A 20,847-nucleotide genomic window follows, 5' to 3' on the forward strand; every position below is an offset into this window, starting at 1 on the left:
AAATATAATGAGGGAAAATTGCTCGTCAATTCTAGAGAAAAGTCCAAAGTGACTGAGTTGGTGAAGGGATATCACTTCTTTTAGAATGTTCGAGGGAGTTTGGCATAGGGCTCAAAAACTGCTTTTTCAGAAAGGAAAACAACCAGTGGTTCAAAAGTGAAGTAGCTGCAAGGCTTGGTTCACACGTAGATCGGATTGAGTTTTGAGGTGGCCTGGCACAAAGGCATAGGAAGCCAGAAGAGCTGTCTTGTTGCACCTTCTCCCCACCAACACCACCCCCCACTGCCCCACCCCCAGAACTCAAACAAGGGAGAGCTTAAGAAACGTTGTTCTTTTCAGATGAATCAAAAGCAGCAGTTAAGATGAAATAAATTGTCAGACTTTACTGAAACCGTGAAACTGAATATTTCCATTCTGCACCATTGACTCCAGGCTGCTTGTTTTTTTTTTAAAACCATACCACTGTATTTACACTTGGAATAACTTCTGCATACATATCACTCACTACAAACCCTTCCCAAAGATTTTCTAAATATTTCCCACCTTCCTGCTTGTTTCTCTTTTCCTTTAAGTTTTCCCATCCCATGCAACATCAGACCGCTGGGTTGGAAGAGCTCAGGGAACCAGGGACAGGAACAGTCCAGAGCTCCTGCTTCTCCAATCTCTGTAGGAAAATGGCTGATCATTCCTCAGCCCCTCGTGCTGAGAAGGTTAAGATCACGAGCTCTTATTTTCACCGCTTCAAATTCTCTCCCCTCTTCCTTGAAGGTGCAATTACTATTGTAGTGAGGTTCTTTGGGCACCTGATATCTTGCCTGAAGACATTTGTAAACATTCTTTACACATTGTGCATCAGTATGCTCTTCCATTCCTGCTGGACAGATTCTTTGCCCACACAACACCTGCGTACTTGTGCAAGAATCCTTGGGTTAAATAGAAGATCCCAGATGATAATTCCAAAGACTCACCGATGAGGAGCAGCAAATAGCCAGCATTTGATACCCATCCCTAATTGCCCTCGAGAAGGCTGTGGTGAGCTAGCTTCTTGAACCGCTGTAATCCATGTGGTGTAGGTACACCCACAGTGCTGTTAGGAAAGGAGTTCCAGGTTTTTGACCCAGTGATGGTGAAGGAACGGCAATATAGTTACTTGTGTTTCATTTAATTTAGTATATTACATGCGCTGCTCATGATGCGGTTTCCTTTACTTAGGTGAGGCCAAATCCGTATTTAATGATTCCGCAGCTGAACGCCTCTGTTCAGTCCGCTAGTGTAATCTCGAGCTTCCATTTGTTTGCCATTTTGATTCTCTGCCTCATTCCCATTCTGACCTTTCTGTCCTTAGTCCCCTACACCTTTTCCAAAGAAGCTCAGTGGAACCTCGAGAAACTGCACCTCATTATTCAATAAGACAGTTTACAGCCCTTCGTGATTAACTCTGATTTCAATAACTTCAGATCACAATCATCAATCCCATGCTTTTGGCCAACAGGTGCTGGCAATGGTTCTGCTGCTGTCCTTAATTACAATTAAACAAATCGGGGATCAAAAGCTAGCATCAATAACGGTGACCATGAAGCTGCTGGACTGTTGTAAAAAGCCATCTGGCTCATCAATGTCCTCTTGGGAAGGAAATCTGCTGTCTTTACCAGGTCTGGTCTACCTGCCCCACATCTGACCCACAGCAACGTGGTTGACTCTTAGCTGCCCTCTGAAACGGTCGAGCAGCTCACTCAGTTGTATTTACAAAGCAGATCACCACCGTCTCAGGGGCAATTAGGGTGGCTAATAAACGATGGCCTTGCCAGCAATACCCACATTCTGTGAATGATTAATTTTTAAAAAATTTACAACTCCTCTCGACCCATCTCTCAGTTCTTTTCTTATCCCTCACCCACTTTTGCCTTGCACCAACACTCCTTTTGTCATTTAATCTTGTCTGCCTTCCACCCTACCACAGGCCTTCCCTTTTGTTCTTCCCTTCCCCACCCTATCTTTTCCTGACACGATTTCTCTTCATATAGTTCGGACAAAAGGTCATTGCCCTGAAATGTTAACTCTACTTCTCTCCCAGCAGGTCGGGCAGCATCTGTGGAGTATTTCCAGCAATTTTGGTGTTTATTTCAGATTTCCAGCATCTGCAGTATTGCATCAATGTTTCTGCCTTGGCTGAGCTATGTTAAATTAACACAGAGTGGAATAGGGTTTGGGCTTTCTGGTCTACACAGCTCACTGATTAACTGGGTTTACCAGATGCTGGATGGGGTGCCAATCAAACCATCTGCTACACCACATAGACTGCAGCGGTTCAAGAAGGCAATTCACTATCATCTCCTGAAGAGCAATTAGAAATGGGTAATAAATGCTGGTCGTGCTGACGATACTCATACCCCAAGAACAAATATTTTAAAATTCCACTTTGTTGGGTGAATGCCAGTGTTGTATCTATACTGGAACAGTTTGGCTAGAGGCAAGTTCTGGAGCACAAGTCTTTAGCTGGGATGTTGTTGCAGCCCATTGGCTATGCTGTGTCCATTGTTCCCCTGCCATTTCATGACACCAAATGGAGTGAATTAAATTGGTTGGACTGGCTTCTGGTTGGTGGCGATCTCTGGAGGAGGCAGAAATGGATCACCCAGTTGGCACTTTGGCTGAAGATTGCTGTAAATGCTTCAATGTTGTCTTTAGCACTCAAGTGCTGAGCTCCACTATCACTGAGGATGGGCATGTTCATGAAGCTTCCTCCTCCAGTTAGCTGTTTAATTGTCCACCATTCGCGACTGGGTGTAGCAGGACTGCAGAGATTTGGTCTGATCTGTTGGCTGTAGGATTGCTTAATCTGGCTACAGCATTCTGCTTCCACAGTATAGCATACAAGCAGCACTATGTTATAGCTCCTCCAAGTTGGCACCTCATTATTAGGTATGCCTTGTGCTATCCCTGGCATGTTTTTCTACATTCTCCAGGGTTGGTCCTGTGGTTTGATGGTAATGGTACGACGAAGGATATTCTGGTCCACGAGATTACAGATTGTGGTTGAATAAGTATAATTCTGCTGCTGCTGATGGATGCACCTAATGGGTGAGTCTATCCCATTTAATCTGGTGGAAATGCCAAGCAACACAATGGAGGACATCCTCAGTTTGAAGGGGGGACTTTGCCTCCACAAAGACTGTGCAGTGGTCACTCCTATGAAATATGAATACTATCATAGACAACTGTATCTGCACCAGGTAGGTTGGTGAAGACAAGGTCAAGTACGTTTTCCTTCATGTTGGTTCTCTCAACTCCTGCACAACCACAGGCTGGCAGCTAGGTCCTTCAGGACTCGGCCAGCTCGTCAGTAGTGGTGCTCACAAGCCACTCAGTGATGGGCATATAAGTCCCCTACCCAGAATATGTTTTGTGCCCCTGCTACCCTCAGTGCTTCTACCGAGTATTGTTCCAACTTGAAGAAATATTGATCCATCAACTGAGGGAGGGTGGTAGCTGGCTTTCTTGCCCATGTTTTACCTGATGCCACGAGACTTCATGGGGCTTGGAGTCGAGAACTCTCAGGGAAACTCATTCCTGACTCTATACCACTGTGCTGCCAAATCTGGTGGGTCTGGTCTGCCTGTGCGACAGGGCATACACAGGATGGTGCTAGAGGAGTTAAGGGCATTGGCTGCAAAGTATGATTCTGACAGTATGGATCTATCAGGCTGTTGCTTGACTAGTCTGTGGGACAACTCTCCCAATTTTGGCACAAGTTCCCAGATGTTAGTGAGGACGACTTTGCACGGTCAATGGGGTTGGGTGTATCCTGTGCCTAAGATCGATACTGGGTGGTCCGCCCTTTTTCTCTTCTTATACTTTCCTGTAGCAGTTTGATACAATTTGGTGGTTTGCCAGGCCATTTCAGAGGGCAGTTAAGAGTCAATCGCATTGCTGTGGGTCTGGACTCACATGTAGGCCAGACCAGGCAAGGATGGTAGATTTCCTTTCCTAAAGGGCATACGTGAACCAGATGGGTTTTTATGACAATCGAGTAGTTTTATGATCGTCATTATTGATGCTAGCTTTTTATTTAATTAACTGAATTTACATTCCCTGGCTGCCATGATGGGATTTGAACTCATGTCTCTTGATCATTCGTCTAGGCTTCTGGATTCTTGATCCATTAATAGAACCACTATGCTACTGTACTCAGTAAATTCCTCAATATTCGATATGGTCAGCTGTACCTCATGGGCAGCACTCTCACCTGAGTCAGCAGGTTCCAGTTCAAGTTCCATTCGAGACTTGACAAAATCTTAGGCACTCTGAGCGAAGTTCTGTCTTTCGATGAGACATTAAATCGAGGCACTGACCACTCTCTTGGTTGGACGTAAAAGATTGCACAGCACTACTTTTAAGAACAGAGGAGGTTTTTTCTTGCTGTCCTGGCCAATACTAATCCCTCAACAATACCTAAGAACAGATTTTCTGATCACTATCATATTCCCATTTGTGGGAGCTTGCAGTACACAATTTGACTACTACGTTTCCTACATTACAACAGCCGCGACACTTCAAAAGTATTTAATGGCCTGTAAAGTGCTTTAAGACATCTTGAGATCATGAAAGGTGCTACACAAATATACTTTCTTTTAATTACCAGGTTAAAATGCCAACTGTCATAAAAATGAACTAAGTAAGCATTTTCTTAAAATATATCCTCAACATAAATTCTGAAATGTAAAATTTTTAGTCCTGGTATATGAAGCAAGCTTAAAACTAAACAGCTTTGATCACAAAATATCTCAATCTAGCATCAATAGGTGCCCGTGTTCATGGAAATATGTAAGGAACACAAAAGGAGGAAATCTGGAAGTTCTTAGCAGTAATGCAATGAAATGTTCTTTTCAGGCAGAATGGTTGCAGTATGCATTTACAGTCACAGTATCTCTTCAGTTTCCATGGCAATGAAGAGGGAATGATCCTTTCCCCACATTAAGAGCTATCTGCTCTACTTCAGCAGATAAACAGAATCCTACTCCAGCACTCATATTTGTTCTACTCTGTTTGAACAAACAGAAGTGAGTACATAGAGAACTAGAGGGTAAGATGAAGCAGAAAAAAAGGTGTGTATGACAGATGCCAGGTTGATAATACAAATGAGACTCAGGCTGAATGTAGAAAGATCAGAGGGAAGGGAAAAAATAAGAGAAGCAAAGAGAAAGTATAAGAGGAGACTGGAAGCCAAAATAAAAGGCAATCTAAAAATCTTCTTTAGCAATGTAAATAGTCAGAGGGTGGTTGGAGTTGGTATAGGGTTGATAAGCGACCAAAAAGGGGATTTATGTAAGGAGGCCAAGGGCATGGCTGAGGTACTAAATGGGGACTTCGTATTTGTCATTACTAAGGAACAAGATGCTGTCAAAGTCATTGTGAAAGAGTAGGTAGCTGAGACAGTGGATGAGCTAAAAATTGATAAAGAGATATTAGAAAGGTTGGCTGTACTTAAAGCTTATAAGTCAGCAGGATCAGATCAGATGCATCTGGGTTTTGATAAAGGTGCTCAAAATCCCAAGGGGGCTGCACAGAGTAGATAGGGAGAAACTGATCCCATTGGCAAAAGGGTAAAGAACCAGAGGGCACTGATTTAAGGTGATTGGCAAAGGAAGCAACGACAACAAGAGGAAAACCTTTTTTAACACAGCGAGTGATTAGGATCTGGAATGGATTGCCTGGGGACCGTGTTGGAGGAAGATTCAATTCTGGCTTTGGAAAGAAAATTGGATAATTATCTGAAGGAAAAAAGGCAGGGGAGTGGGACTAGGTGAGTAGTTCTTGCAGAGAGCCGTCACAGACACAATGAGCCAAATGGCTGCCCTCTGTGCTATAACCATTCTATGATTTTACATGCCAGTAATACTAAATCCATCATCATGTCACTGGGCCCGCAATTTAAACATGCAGACATTCTCCAAATGATCTAGAACCATTGAGAAAGCGAAAGCATAAATCACGTGGATAAACAATTACCTGCTAACCCATGAGCTTCATTATGCTTGACCCCTCAAACAGTGGGCTACATTTTTATTTAATTACTGAGAAGCGTGGGGTGAGGGGTTCAGGCCAATGGTGTAAGACACCAAGGTTGAAGGAGAGGAAAAGCAGAGGTACATCAGAAAGCAGTAATTGAATTATGCCAAACTTGGGTTATAAAATACCATAGGGGGAAAGGTATTGATCCTTTGAAGTAGTGGAAAAAATTTAGTTGGGTAGGAGTGCGAAAGGCAACTTGATCTCACCACAGCAAGGACTCAGAGGAGTAACAGCACATTGGACAGTTTACTGGCAACATTGGAGGAACATGAAAGGAAAAGTTCAGCAAAAAAATAACTATACTCCAAAAATAGTCAGCAGTTTCCTATGGCCAACAGTTAATGAAAAGCCACCTTGGGGTAAGAGTGCCCAATTTTCCTTTATTGATCTGAAACCAACCATTCCAACAAGGAGAGACAATCATTCACAAAGGACTACTGTTGACCTCCCCAACAAGGCTACCTCATAATTATCAATTGGTTAGAGCTCGCTTAAGGTGACTTCCTTACTCAACGGGGATACATCTGTAAAAGCAGCCTCTGATTGACAACCCACTACCTCATGCCAAGAGCCCTCGTACATCGTAAACAGGGACAAGAATAAAAAGTGTAAATCCAAGGCAGGACATCTTCCCCAAGTGTGCTTCCCTCAGATCTAGTACACTTTTTTAGGACATGGCGAGAGTAATTAATTCTTCTGTTTGTTCCAGTTATTGAATCAACTTTATCAGGCTAAATTCTTCATTTCATAAACAAGATCTACATATTCCTTCCTAATCCAAAAGCTATTCTTCAAAAAAACATGAGCTCCTGTGATTGCTCAGTAATTAAATATGCACAATGGTACAATACACGACCATACAGTCCAGGAAGGTCTCTGATTTGACTTTGGACTGTACTGAGTTAACTGACTTCAGCTCGCGTGGCTGTACCAGTGCTACAATCAATAACAGCAAAGTTCTCAAAAATACAAATATAAATCAGCAGAGTGATGATGAGGATGAGAGGTGGGCGGGGATTGTTGTGGGATGGGATACATTTGCATTTATAGAGTGCCTTTAATGCAGTAAAACAGCCCAGGGCATTTCACAGGATTATAGTTAGGCAAAAAATGATACCAAGCCAAAGAAATTAGGGCAGGTGATAAAAGGTTTGGCCAAGAGGTAGTTTTTAAACGAGCGTGGAAGGGTTAAAAGAGAGAATTTCAGAGATTAGGCCTAGGCAGTTGAACGCTGGCCACCAATGGTGGGTTGAAGGGAGTGAGGAATGCACATAAAGTCAGAGCTGGGAGAACTCAGAGATCTTGGAGGATTTCAGGGCTGGAGGAGGTTAGGAAGATAGGGAGGGCAAGACCAGGGAGTAATTTGAACACGAACACTGAAAATTTTCAAATCAAGTGTCGCTGGACAAAGAGCTAATCTTGGTCAGCAATCTCAGGGGCGATGGGTGAATGGGCCTCAAGTGTGAATTAGGATATAGGCAGCAGATTTTTGGATGAGTTCACATTTATGGAGGGTTTAAGATGAGAGGCTGGCCAAAAGAGCATTGGAATAGTCAAATCTAGAGGTAACAAAAGCTTGGATGAAGCTTTTAGCAACAGATTAGCTGAGACGGGGCAGGGGCAAAGGCAAGGGCAAGCAATATTATGTAGGTGAGGATATGGGGGTCTAAATCAATGTTCTCTCTAAGCTGCAGAGCAACCTTAAGTTCCCATGCACAGCGCACATGACTGCCCTTTAAGTTACTGCACCACACAAAAAAATTGGAAGGGCCTGCGCACTTAAACAAACCAGCCGTGCAGTACAAAAAGGATTAGAGGGAACACTGGTCAGAAGGTCAACTCTGGGTCAAGTAAGAGGGGTTGCGAACAGTCCATGGAAAACACCCACTCAGACAATGTACCAAAGGGATGTTGATAACTCTGCGGCTGCATGGCAGCACCTTCAGAAGAGCAAAGGAGAAAAATCAGAAGGGGCAGGAAAAGAAGTTTAACCACATTTTGCCCAGACACGGACTCTGGCCAGTGCTGCCAGCTTACTCTCAATGCACGTAATGTCATTTTAAACTGCTTGCTGCTAACAAAAGGGGTGCCTCACTGGTTTAGTCAACACAGAAACATAAAGAGGAAAGAAAAATCCTAACTGAAGCGGAAACAGCACAGCAAAAACATTCTCATTAAAAATCCCCTGGGAAAACAAGTCACTCTGGATAAATCCTGACTCAATCAGTGCTTTAAGTACAGACGTGAAGTGTGCCAGGGGAAGCACCGATTTGGTGGACTCGAGTTGAAAAGTGCCAAGAGCCCATTCCTAAAGTATTATTTCCATTTTCACATTCGCTAGCAACACCCCGAGCCATGATGTTCAGGGCGAAATATCAAGAAAAATCACCCATAAAGCCTGCGTGAATTACACTCAATTGAGAGTGAAGTATCTAAGCTAAATGCGAGCTGCAGGATCATCTCCCTAAAGCCAAGTGTGATCATAAAGGAAAGGGAACTGACAAAACATCAATTCTAAATTTAAAATGAAACTGCCCAAAGGTGTTCAGACAGAACAAGAAAGCAAAAAGAGTGTAGGCACAGGAGGCGGCCATACAGCCCCTTGATCCTGTTCTACCACTCAATGAGATCGTAGCTGATCTGTGTCTTAATTCCATCTACCTGCCTTGGTTATGCAACCCTTAATGCGTTCATCTAGCAAGATCTATCAATCTCAATATTGCAATTTTCAATAGGCTCTATTGAGCCTTACCAGGCTACCACTCCCCTTTGCATAAACAAGCGTTTCCTGATACCATCCCGGAATGTTAAGCTTTTACTCCCTTGCTCAAGATAAAATAGTTTCTCTTCATTGACTCTGTTAATTCTTTTAATTATCATAAGCATCTAAATAAACATCTTGATCTCAATTAGATCATCCTTAATCTTTCAGACTCAAGAGAATATAAGCAAGTTCTGACAGTCCCGGTATTATTCCGGTGAAGAGGGAATTATGGATGTCAGAGATCCAAATTTCAGCCCTGCTTTTTTTAATGCTGTGGCATATGTCATTTCCTGTCAAGTGGGCATTCAAGTGACTTCCCTCCTTGCCTCCAACACTACTAGAGTCAACCACTGTATGGGGAAGATACAATGCTGTGAGCAGGGGACTCTTCTCCCTGGGCAAAGCCTGGTTTCTGTTTGCTGCCTCCCTGCTGTCTGACAGCATGGCTGGATAGAGGGTTGAAGTTGCAGCCACCTTCTGACCAAGTGGCCACAGGGATGAGCCCACCAATCTAATGGACAGCATGAAGACTTTCCACTCCAAGCAATCATTGGCAGCTTAAGGGGGTATATAACTTCCACATTTACTCTACTGTGATTCCTTATATTCAAGACTATACCTCCTATAGACTCAACCTATATTTTAAAATTCGAAGTCAGATACCCATGCATGCTGAAATATATGAACCGCAATTAGCCTCCTTTGCAAGATGGCAGATAAATCGGTGGTTTTGCACTTCTTTAGGAGACATTCTAGTCTATAGCTAATACATACAGAATCAAACAGCACAGGATGAGGCCATTCAGTCTATTGTACCTTTGCCAGCTCTTTGGAAGAACAATCCAATTAGTCACTAAAATAAAAGGAAAATACTGCGGAATCTCTGGTCACTTGTTCTAACATGGCCTTACATAACAGTGTCAATTTTTTAAAAATTCATTCATGGGATGTTGGTGTCTCTGGCTAGGCCAGCATTTATTGACCATCCCTAATTGCCCTTGAGAAGGTGGAGCTGAGCTGCCTTCTTGAATACTGCAGTCCATGTGGTGTAGGTGCACCCACAGTGCCGTTAGGGAAGGAGTTCCAGGGTTTTGACCCTGCGACAGTAAAGGAACAACGATACATTTCCAAGTCAGGATGGTGATTGGCTTGGAGGGCACCTTCCAGGCGGTGTTGTTCCAATGTGCCTGCTGCCCTTGTCCTTCTAGATGGTAGCAGTCGTGGGTTTGGAAGGTGCTGTCTAAGGAGCCTTGGTGAGTTCCTATAGTGCATTTTGTAGATGGTACACACTGCTGCCACTGTACGTCGGTGGTAGAGGGAGTGAATGTTTGTAGATTGGGTGCCAATCAAGTGGGCTGCTTTGTCCTGGATGGTGTCAAGCTTCTCGAGTTTTGTTGGAGCTGCACTCATCCAGGCAAGTGGAGAGTATTCCATCGCACTCATGACTTGTGCCTTGTCGATGGTGGACAGGTTTAGGGGAGTCAGGAGGTGAGTTACTTGCCACAGGATTCCTAGCCTATGACCTTGTAGCCACAATATTTATATGGCTAGTCCAGTACAGTTTCTGGTCAATGGTAACCCCCAGAATGTTGATAGTGGGTGATTCAGCGATGGTAATGCCATTGAATGTCATGGGGTGATGGTTAGATTCTCTCTTGTTGGAGATGGTCATTGCCTAACACTTGTGTGGCGCAAATGTTACTTGCTCTCGTCAGCCCAAGCCTGGATATTGTCCAGGACTTGCTGCATTTATACATTAACTGCTTCAGTATCTGAGGAGTCGCAAATGGTGAACATTGTACAATCAGCAAACATCCCCACTTCTGACCTTATGATGGAAGGCAGGTCATTGATGAAGCAGCTGAAGATGGTTGGGACTACGACACTACCCTGAGGAACTCCTGCAGTGATGTCCTGAAACTGAGGTGATTGACCTCCAACAACCCACAACCACCTTCTTTGTACTAGGAACGACTCCAACCAGTAGAGAGTTTTTTCCCCTGATTCCCACTGACTTCAATTTGGCTAGGGTTCCTTGATGCCACACTCAATCAAATGCTGCTGATGGCCCACAGTGCCTCATGGCTGCGCATTCTTGAGTTGCTAGATCTATTCGAAATCTATCCCATTTAGCATGGTGGTAGTGCCACACACCACAATGAAGGGTATCCTCAATGTGAAGACGAGGCTTTTGGCTCCACAAGAGTGCGGTGGTTGCTCCTACCGATGCCGTCATGGACAAATGCATCTGCGGCAGGCAGATTGGTGAGGATGAGGTCAAGTATGTTTTTCCCTCTTCTTGGTTCCCTCGCCACCTGCTGCAGACCCAGTCTAGCAGCTGTGTCCTTTAGGACTCGGCCAGCTTGGTTTGTGGTGGTGCTACCTAGCCACTCAATGATGGGCATTACAGTCCCCCACCCAGAATACATTCTGCGCCCTTGCCGCCCTCAGCGTTTCCTCCAAGCAGTGTTCAACATGGAGGAGTGCTGATTCATCAGCTATGGGGAGGCAGTACGTGGTAATCAGCAGGAGGTTTACTTGCCCATGTTTGACCTGATGCCATGAGACTTCATAGGGTCCAGTGTCGATGTTGAGGACTCCCAGGGCAACTCCCTCCCAACTGTATACCACTGTGCCGCCACCTCTGCTGGGTCTGTCCTGCAAGTGAGAACAGGACATACCCAGGAATGGTGATGGTGGCGTCTGGGACATTAATGACTCTGTGAGTATGACTATGTCATGCTGTTGCTTGACTAGTCTGTGAGGCAGCCCTCCCAGTTTAGGCACAAGCCCCCTGATGTTAGTAAGGAGGATTTTGCAGGGCTGAGTTTGCTGTTGTCAGTTTGCCTGATAGCTCTCCTGTGAAGCACCTTGGGATGTTTTACCACATTAAAGGTGCTATATAAATTTATGTTGCTGCTTTTTGAAAACTGGATGGATAAATGGTCTCGAAATTACAAATGTCTGGATGAAGTTTCATACAAATAGTGCAACATTTTCATTAAAAGACATTTCCTTTGCCACCTTACCTTGAGTGGGCAGCCAAGTGCCCAGGTTTCTGAGCTAACTTTATATGGTTTAGGAGCATTATAGATACTGACCAACTTGGTACTTACTGGAAGAGCTCAATGGTGTCGAGGAAGAAAAAGGAATGTGTAGCTCCGATTGGCTACTTTGGGTGCTGATGCTCTCAGACGAATCCTGTCCTTCTGTCTGCCCTGCTGGAGAGGAAGCGATTTCTGCCAGCACCTCCAAGTCTTTCAAGATCACCTGGAACCACAAATCAATGTTTCTCTTAAGAAACAACAGAATAAAACAGTGAAATATATTCTAACATTGCTTCACAGCTCCAGTATCATCTTGGCCCAATTCTTTATTGGAAGGGGAAGAGGGAGAACGGAAACAAAGCACTACAGATCTCTTACCTTGACTAGGAATGCATCAGACTAATATTCTTGGAGTGGTTATATAAGAGTACAAGTTGTATCAAGCATTTAAGTAGCATTCATCCATTATCTGATATGTGGACTGACAGGACTCTGGAGAAAGCATTCTTCTATTCACTCTGTTCACTCTTCCTTTTCAGAGCACAGCACTCATGCTAGCGTATAGTTCCAGGGTGCCAGGCTGCAAAGTCTGCTGAGATCAGGACAGGCTGGGGATAGAACAAGGGTCCTGTTGGTCTCAGTAGTCCAGTTACACATTCCCTTTGCCAAATGAGCCAGTGGTAAAGCACCTGAGTTTGTTTAGAGCAGTTTTTGATGACAGACGTTAGGCTCCTGCAGTTAAAACATTTTCTCAATATAGTACTTCACCACCACATTCCAAGCTGGGTTTTATTTCAGCACAAACTGCAGGTTAACAAAAGGTCCTTCATCGAAGTTGAGACACGGACAGATTCAACTATTACAAGAAACACATGGATAGCCCTGATTATAGCCCTACAACATGTGAAAATGATTAGCTACACAGGTCTTCTGATTTAAGCTGTAGATATAACCAAAGTTATTTTACTGGTTCTGAAGGGGGAAACCCATAGAACCACAGAAAATCTAAAGCACAGAAAGAGGCCATTCAGTTCACTGTGCCTGCAGCAGCTGAAAAATAAAATTTAAAAAAATTTAGCTGCCCATTTTAATCCCACCTTCCAGCACCTGGTCTGTAGACTTGCAGGTTACAGCACTTTAGGTGAGATCCAGGTGCCTTTTAAATGAGTTGAAGGTTTCTGCCTCCACCACCAAACCAGGCAGTGAATTCCAAACACCCACCACCCTCTGGGTGAAGAGGTTTTTCCTCATGTCTCCTCTAATCCTTCTACCAATCACCTTAAATCTGTGCCCCCTGGTAATTGACCTCTCTGCTAGGGGAAACAGGGCATCCCTATCTACTCTATCTCTGCCCCTCATAACCTTGTACATGTCAATCAGGTCACCCCTCAGCCTCCTCAGTTCCAAGAAAAACAACTCCGGCCTGTCCAAGCTTTCTTTATAGCTGCAATTTTCAAGCCCTGAAAACATTCTTGTCAATCTCCTCTGTAATCTCTCCAGAGCAATTATGTCCTTCCTGTAATGTGACGACCAGAACTGTACATAAAATTCCAGCTGTGGCCTCACCAGCATTTTATACAACTCCATCATTACACCCCTGCTTTTGTATTCTATACCTTGTCCAATAAAGGAAAACATTCCATATGCTTTCTTTACCACCTTATCGATCTGTCCTGCCACCTTCAGGGACCTGTGAACATGCACACCAAGATCTCTCACTTCTTCTACCCCTCCCAATATCCTCCCTTTTACTGTGTATTCCCTAGCAGTGTTTGCCCTCCCCAAATGCATTATCTCACACTTCTCTGAATTGAATTCCATCTGCCACTTTTCTGCCCACTCAACCAAACCATTGATATGATTCTGGAGACAACAGCTAACCTTTTCGCTATCAACTACACGGCCAATTTTTTGTGTCATCTGCAAATTTTCCAATCATGCCACCCACATTTAAGTTCAAATCATTAATATATACAACAAACAGCAAGAGGCCCAACATAGCCCTGTGGAACACCACTGGAAACCATTTTCTATTCACAAAAACATCCATCAACTGTTACTCTGTTTCATGTCACTGAACCAATTTTTGATCCAACTTGCCACATTCCCCTGTTTTCCTTGAGCTTTTACTTTTTTGACCAGTCAGCCATGTGGGACCTTGTCAAATGCCTTACTAAAATTCATGTAGACAACATCCACTGCAGTATTGTCATCAATCCTCCTTGTTACTTCCTCAAAAAATTCAATTAAATTAATAAGACACGACCTTCCCCTAACAAAACCATTCTGACTATCCCTGATTAATCCGTTCCTTTCAAAGTGATGGTTTACCTTTCTCAGAATTGATTCTAAAAATTTGCCCATCACAGAAGTCAGGCTGACCAGCCTATAATTATTTGGTCTATCCCTTGCACCCTTTTTAAATAATGGTATGTTTGCAGAAACAAAAGCCTGGGGAATACAAAATTAAAGGCATAAAATTAGTGATTTCCCTGGCAACTTTGTGACTCAACCAGGTTGCTCACAGCTTTGGTATCATATTCAATCCCACGATAAGCTTCTGATCACAATTAGATTGTTCCATCACTAAGAATGCCTATTTCTACCTGTGTAGCACTGTCGGCCTCCACCCGCCTCAGCCCATGTGATGCTAAATCCCTCATCCATGCCTTTGTTACTTTGAGACTTATCTATCCTAATGCACACCTGGCCCACCCACGTTTCACTCTCTGTACACTTGAGGCCATCCAAAACTCTGCTGCGCGTGTTTCCATCATCCCTCTGCTCGCTAAACGACAGTGGCTCCTGGTTAAGCGACAACTGGATTTTAAAATACACAACCTTGCTTTCAAATCTCTTCACAGCCTTTTTTGTTAATTCTTCCATGGGATGTGTCCTGGCTAGGCCAGCATTTATTACCCATCTCTAACTGCCCTTCAGGAGGTGGTGAGCTGCAGTCCATGTGGTGTAGGGACACCCACAGTGCTGTTAGGGAGGCAGTTCCAGGATTTTGATCCTGTGACAGTGAAGGAACAGTGATATAATTCCAAGTCAGGGTGGTGTATGGCTTGGAGGGGAACCTGTAGGTGGTGATGTTCCCATGTGTCCGTTGCCCTTTGAAGGGATAGGGGTCACGGGTTTAGAAGGTGCTTTCGACGGAGCCTTGGTGAGTTGCTGCAGTGCATCTTGTAGATGGTATAAACTATTTTGCGTTGGTGGTGGAGGGAGTGAATGTTTAAGTTTGTGGGTGGGGTGCCAATCAAGCGGCTGCTTTGTCCTGGATGGTGTTGAGCTTCTTGAGTGTCATTGGAGCTGCATTCATCCAAACAAGTGGGGAGTATTCTATCAAACTCCTGACTTGTGCCTGGTAGATAGTGGACAGATTTTGGGGAGTCAGGCGGTGAGTTACTCTCTGCAGAATTCCCAGTGCCTGACCTCTCTTGTAGCCACAGTATTTATATGGCTGTTCCAGTTCAGTTTCTGGTCAATGGTAACCCCCAAGATGATGATAGTGGGAGATTCAGCGATGGTAAGGCCATTGAATGTGAAGGGAAGATAATTAGATTTTCTCTTGTTGGAGCTGGCCATTGCCTGGCTCTTGTGTGGCATGAATGTGGCCAAAGGTCACTTGCCACTTATCAGCCCAAGACAGAATGGTGCCCCAGGTCTCGCTGCATATTGGCAGAGGCTGCTTCAATGTCAGAGCAGTTGCGAATAATACTGAACATTGTGCAATCACCAGCAAACATCCCCCAATTCTGACCTTATGATGAAGTGAAAATCATTGATGAAACAGCTGAAGATGGTTTAGCTAAGGACACCACCTTGAGGAACTCCTTCAGTGATGTCCTGGAACTGAGGTGATTTTACCAGCAACAACCACAACCACGTTCCTTTGCACTAGGTATGACTCCCCCTGATTTCCGTTAATTTCAAGTTTGCCAGGGCTTCTTGATGCCACACTCAGTTAAATGCTGCCTTGATGTCAAGGGCAATCACTTTCACCTCACCTCTGGAATTCAGCTCTTTTTCCCATGTTGGGACCTAGGCTGTAGTGGGGTCAGGAGCTGAGTGGCCCTGGAGGAATCAAAACTGAGCACCAGCAAGCAGGTTATTGATGCGTAAATGCTGTTTGATACACTGTCGGTGACACCTTCTGTTGATCGAGAGGAGGCTGATGGGACAGTAATTGGCCAGTTTGGATTTGTCCTGTTTTTTGTAAACAGGACACACTTGGGCAATTTTCCACATTGCCAGGTAGATGCCAGTGCTGTAGCTGTACTGGAATAGCTTGGTCAGGGGCACAGCTAGTTCACGAACACAAGTCTTCAGTACTATTGTCCAGATGCTGTCACAGCTTATAGCCTTTGCAGTTTCTTTGCCCTCCTCATCTCTGTAATCTCGTCCAGCTCCACATCCCTCTGAGACAGCTGTGCTCCTCTAATTTTAGCCTGTTGAGCATCACCGATTTTAATTGCTCCATCATTTATGGCTGTGCCCTCTGCTGCCAAGGTCTGAAGTTTTGGAATTTCCTCTGTAAACACCTCCCATTCCTTCCTCCTCTCTCTCTCCTCCTTTAAGTCCTTAAAGCCTACTTCTTTGACCAAGCTTTTGGTCATGTGTTGTAATATGTTGATGTGGCTTGGTGTCAAATTTTGTTTTGTAATGCTCCTGAAGTGCCTTCGGACAATACAAATTATTGTTGTTCAGCAAGATCCAGGGGTACCATTCCCTCAGAAAACAGTTTACAATTATATTCACAATTACTGCTGTACTGCATTTTAAAACCATTCATATCTCACACTGAGTGCATTTTTAATCTTCAAAGACTGTAAAACAAAGCTTTGTTTGAGTTTTCATCAGACCTTCACCACCAAAGGTCACTTTACCATATCCAATGCCAATTTCTCAGCTTCTAGCAGCCCTTCCAACTAATACCATTCTTTGCATCCTGCCCAACAAAGGTCAAACTAACACCATTCTTCCCCTCTCCTCCATCCCATGTAAAACTGGCACTATTCTTCGCTATTCCCCTCATTCCCACAATTAATGCTAGCATCCTCTCACTTTCCTTCCTCTCTGACTGTGCTAGAGTCTCCTTTGCTCCCACCTACAGCACCACTCTCAATTTTGATTCCTCACTGAATTTAACTCCATTTTACTTTGATCAATATAATAATGTCAATCTTGGTGTTGCTGCTCAGTTGCACCATAAGTAAAAGTCAACGAACACCATCTTCAAAACCTTGCGATTTAAGTCAACTATAACACATCATGCCCAGGGAACTTAGAAATGTGAAGTATAATTTCCATCTCATTCTTTAACATAATGATGAAAGTGCTAGCTTGGTTCCCTCTGGTGGTCGTCTCAATGCAGAAGAGAGACATTTGCTGATCTAGGCTTAAAGCACACAACAAAACCATAGGTGTTTATAGCTCAACAGATAACCATTTAGCCCATCATGCCTGTGCCAGCTCTTTGCTAAAGCAATCCAAACAATTCTACTTCTCCACTCTCTGGCCATAGCCTTTTACCATCATCCATTTGAAACATTTACATCGAATAAATTCAATTCTGATAGGACTCAAACCCATCACCTCTGGGTTATTAGAACAGTACAACTGCACTACTATAATCTCAATTAACCTTAGCAGGCACTTAAGTGCAGGGCCGCGGGAGCAGTGTAATGTCACAGGTGCCATCTTTTGGATTAGATGTTAAACTGAGATTTGTTTGCCTATTCCTGAGTTTCAGATGGAAAAGTATGATCCCACGGCATTATACTGCCAACAGCAAGGGCTTCTCTTGCAGTCGCAGTCAATATTCTGCCCCAAACAACAGAACGTGAATAGGTGATTGATCTTTCATCCTTGCTGGACTTTGTTGGCACAGAGTAAGCTGCTGGATTTGCTTACACAACAAAGTCTGCATTTCAAACAGCATGTCAAATTGAAATGATTAAGAAATGTGAGAAGGTAAGGCACTAACTAGTCTTCAATGATATTTCAGGTTAACCGTTATAGCTAACTGCATTCTCACGTACTGTCTCTTTAATGCCAATTGTCAGTTGTGGCTCAGTTGGTAGCACCCTTGCCTCCAAATTATAAGGTTGTAAATTGAAGTCCTGCTCCAGCACAAGAATCTAGGCTGACACTTCAGTGCAATACTGAAGGAGTGCCACACTGTTGGAAGTACTGTTCTTTTGGGTAATAAACTGAGGCCTGTCAGGTAGACATAGAAGCACTATTTTGAAGACCGTAGGAGTTTCTCCCCAGTGTTCTGACCAATACTTATTCCTCAATCAACATCACAAAACTGACTGGCTAGCCACCATCTCATAGCTGCTTGTGGGACATTGTTGTGTGCAAATTGGTTACCAGGTTTCCTCCAACAGCAAATACACATCAAAAGTACTTTATTAGCTGAAAAGTACTCTGGTACACCCTCAGATCATGAAAGGCACTATATAAATGCAAGTCTTTCCTTCAGCTCCTTCCATAAGATACCACAAGGTGCACAGTATATCATGAACTCAAAGAAAATGGGCTGTCAATAATAAATTACAATTCTGTGCAACAATGGAAAAAATGATTGCGAAGGTGTGTTCCCTCTCTTTCACAAAAAAGCAGCCAAATCCAGGTTTGCATAAAGTAAACAAATATTCCATGCTTATACTTCACTGCCAAATCCTGAATAAACTTCAACACCAGACCGCTTACTGAATATTCCTGTTTTTAAAAAAATATTCATTCATTTTATTTTGGGTTTTGCTGACAAGGCCAGCCTTTATTGCCCACCTCTAATTGCCCTTGAGAAGGTGATGAGTCACCTTTTTGACAAATGAGTCATTTCAGAAGGCAGTCATGATTGTGGGTCTGGAGTCACATATAAAGGTAAGGGCGGATAATTTTCTTCCCTCGAGGAAACCAGATAAGTTTATATAACAATTTGGTAATTTTGTGGTCACCATTACTGATACAAGCTTTTTATTCCAGATTTATTTAGTTAACCAAATTTAAATTTATCAGCTGCAGTGGTGGGATTTGAACTCATGACTCTGGATTGTTAATCCATGCCTCTGCATTACTAGTCCTAAAGCATTATGCTGCCATTTCCTAACAATTTATTGTTCCAGGTGACGTGGGTGAAATGATTACAGAAGCTGAGGAGTTTTCAAAATAAGGCAAGCTGTTACAGAAGCTGCCTTGAGTGCTCTCGCCCACACTGTCTGCCTCACAGAACCATCGTCTACTTAATTAGTCACAATAAAACAAATCATTCATTCTGTCATTTTTACAGTCAGATCTATTTGATGTAGACGAAGAGGGTAATGAAATAGCACTTCAACAACTGTTAAACCGCCCAGCAATCTGCACACTCTTCATCTATAATTCTCATACATTAACCATTGACACCGAACAGAAGGAGGCTCATTTTGTGCCCCCACTCCCCCCACTGCATCCCGATTCCACCCTCCCGGTCCCAAAAACGTCCAACTACATCTTTTCTATCAAAGGATTTGGCCCTCAAAGGACCCCTAGTGGCAGCTCTGTTTGTTCGTTACAAAGCCATTTCCTTCTACATTTTAAATTCAGAGGAGGCACATTACATTGTAGTCTATTCAGAACCAATGAAAGCTCCATGCAGCTTGTCTTGAATGTGATTTTATTTGACCAAATAATGAGAGCTAGTATCCCTTTTAAAAAAAAACCTCAAATCAAAGTGTGTGATTTAACAACTTCCAGTAACCTAGGATTTCAACTTGATAAATCAAAGGGTCATGAACACAAACTCTTTTGAAGAGTCATACGGACTTGAAACATTAACTCTGTCTTTTTCTCCACAGATGCTGTCAGGCCTGCTGAGTTTTTCCAGCAATTTTTGTTTCAGATTTCCAGCATCCACAGTATTTTACTTTGATCTGTCATGAACACAAGGTTGCCAGCATTAAACCTCCTCCTATGTCATTGGTCAGAGCTTGTGATGCTTCCTGTCTCTATTTTCAGCAGAGCATTTGCTAGACTAGGTTTCCATGGGATGTTCTATACCATGGTACATAAAGCATGTGAAAAAGGCAGGGCTGGTGCAACCACTAGGCAACAAGGGTGGGGTGGGGGTGGGAGGGGCACGTTGGCAAGAAACTGAACTGAAACTACATAGAGCTTTAAAATGATACTCCCTGGGCACTCTGTGGAAAGTTGCTTATATCATTTTAAAGCTCTATGTAATTTCAGTTCAGTCACTCTGGAATTTTCTGAAGAAGGCAGCAGCCAATCCAAGGAATGGTTGTGAGAGTAGGACTGAAGGGTATGCAGAACTTTTATCCATGCGTACAATACAGTTAATTTCTATTATCCGGCATGTACGGGGACTGTGTGATGCCACTAGTTAATCAAAAATGCCAGTTACCTTAGAGTTGTGTGTTCTCAACCAATCAGAAAGCTCCTTGATGATCTCGTGGTGATGCAGGTGCTGGTCTAGTGAGCGGCACCAAGGAAACTACTGCAGAACAGTGGGAGGCTAAGACTGGAGCGAGGGCAGGCCGCGGATAACAACTACCTGAGGGTTTGACAATTTTTTAGCACTTGAGAGAATGGGACAATTTTACTGTATTCATCTTCAAAATCAATATTGCTCCGCCATTCAATATGATCATGGCTGATCTTCTATCTCAACGCCATACTCCCGCTCTCTCCCCATACCCCTTGATACCTTTAGAGTGTAAAAATCTATCTATTTCCTTCTTAAATATATTAAGAGACTTGGCCTCCACAGCCTTCTGTGGTAGAGAGCTCCACAGGTTCACCACCCTCTGAGTGAAGAAGTTTCTTCTCATCTCAGTCCAAATGCACCATCACCTTGAACACTGGTGTCAATAAGCACACTGCATGCTAAAACATAGGAAAGTAAGTTATGAAGAGGACATAAGGCGGCTACAAAAAAATATAGACAGGTTAAGTGAA

At 43.5% G+C, this 20,847-nt stretch overlaps 1 protein-coding gene across 3 annotated transcripts in view; it reads right to left on the reverse strand.

Annotated features, from left to right (window-relative positions):
- The window catches only part of vac14 (vac14 homolog (S. cerevisiae)), a 353,410-nt gene that overhangs the window by 201,481 nt on the left and 131,082 nt on the right, over positions 1-20,847 (reverse strand). For all 3 annotated transcript variants that reach the window (XM_078543974.1, XM_078543973.1, XM_078543975.1), the window contains exon 14: positions 11,953-12,106. In XM_078543974.1, coding sequence (XP_078400100.1) covers positions 11,953-12,106 — 154 coding nt within the window. The remainder of the gene's footprint in view (positions 1-11,952; positions 12,107-20,847) is intronic.

The sequence above is a fragment of the Cetorhinus maximus genome, chromosome 6 (assembly GCF_964194155.1).
Source record: "Cetorhinus maximus chromosome 6, sCetMax3.hap1.1, whole genome shotgun sequence".
NCBI classification, from domain to species: Eukaryota; Metazoa; Chordata; class Chondrichthyes; order Lamniformes; family Cetorhinidae; genus Cetorhinus; species Cetorhinus maximus.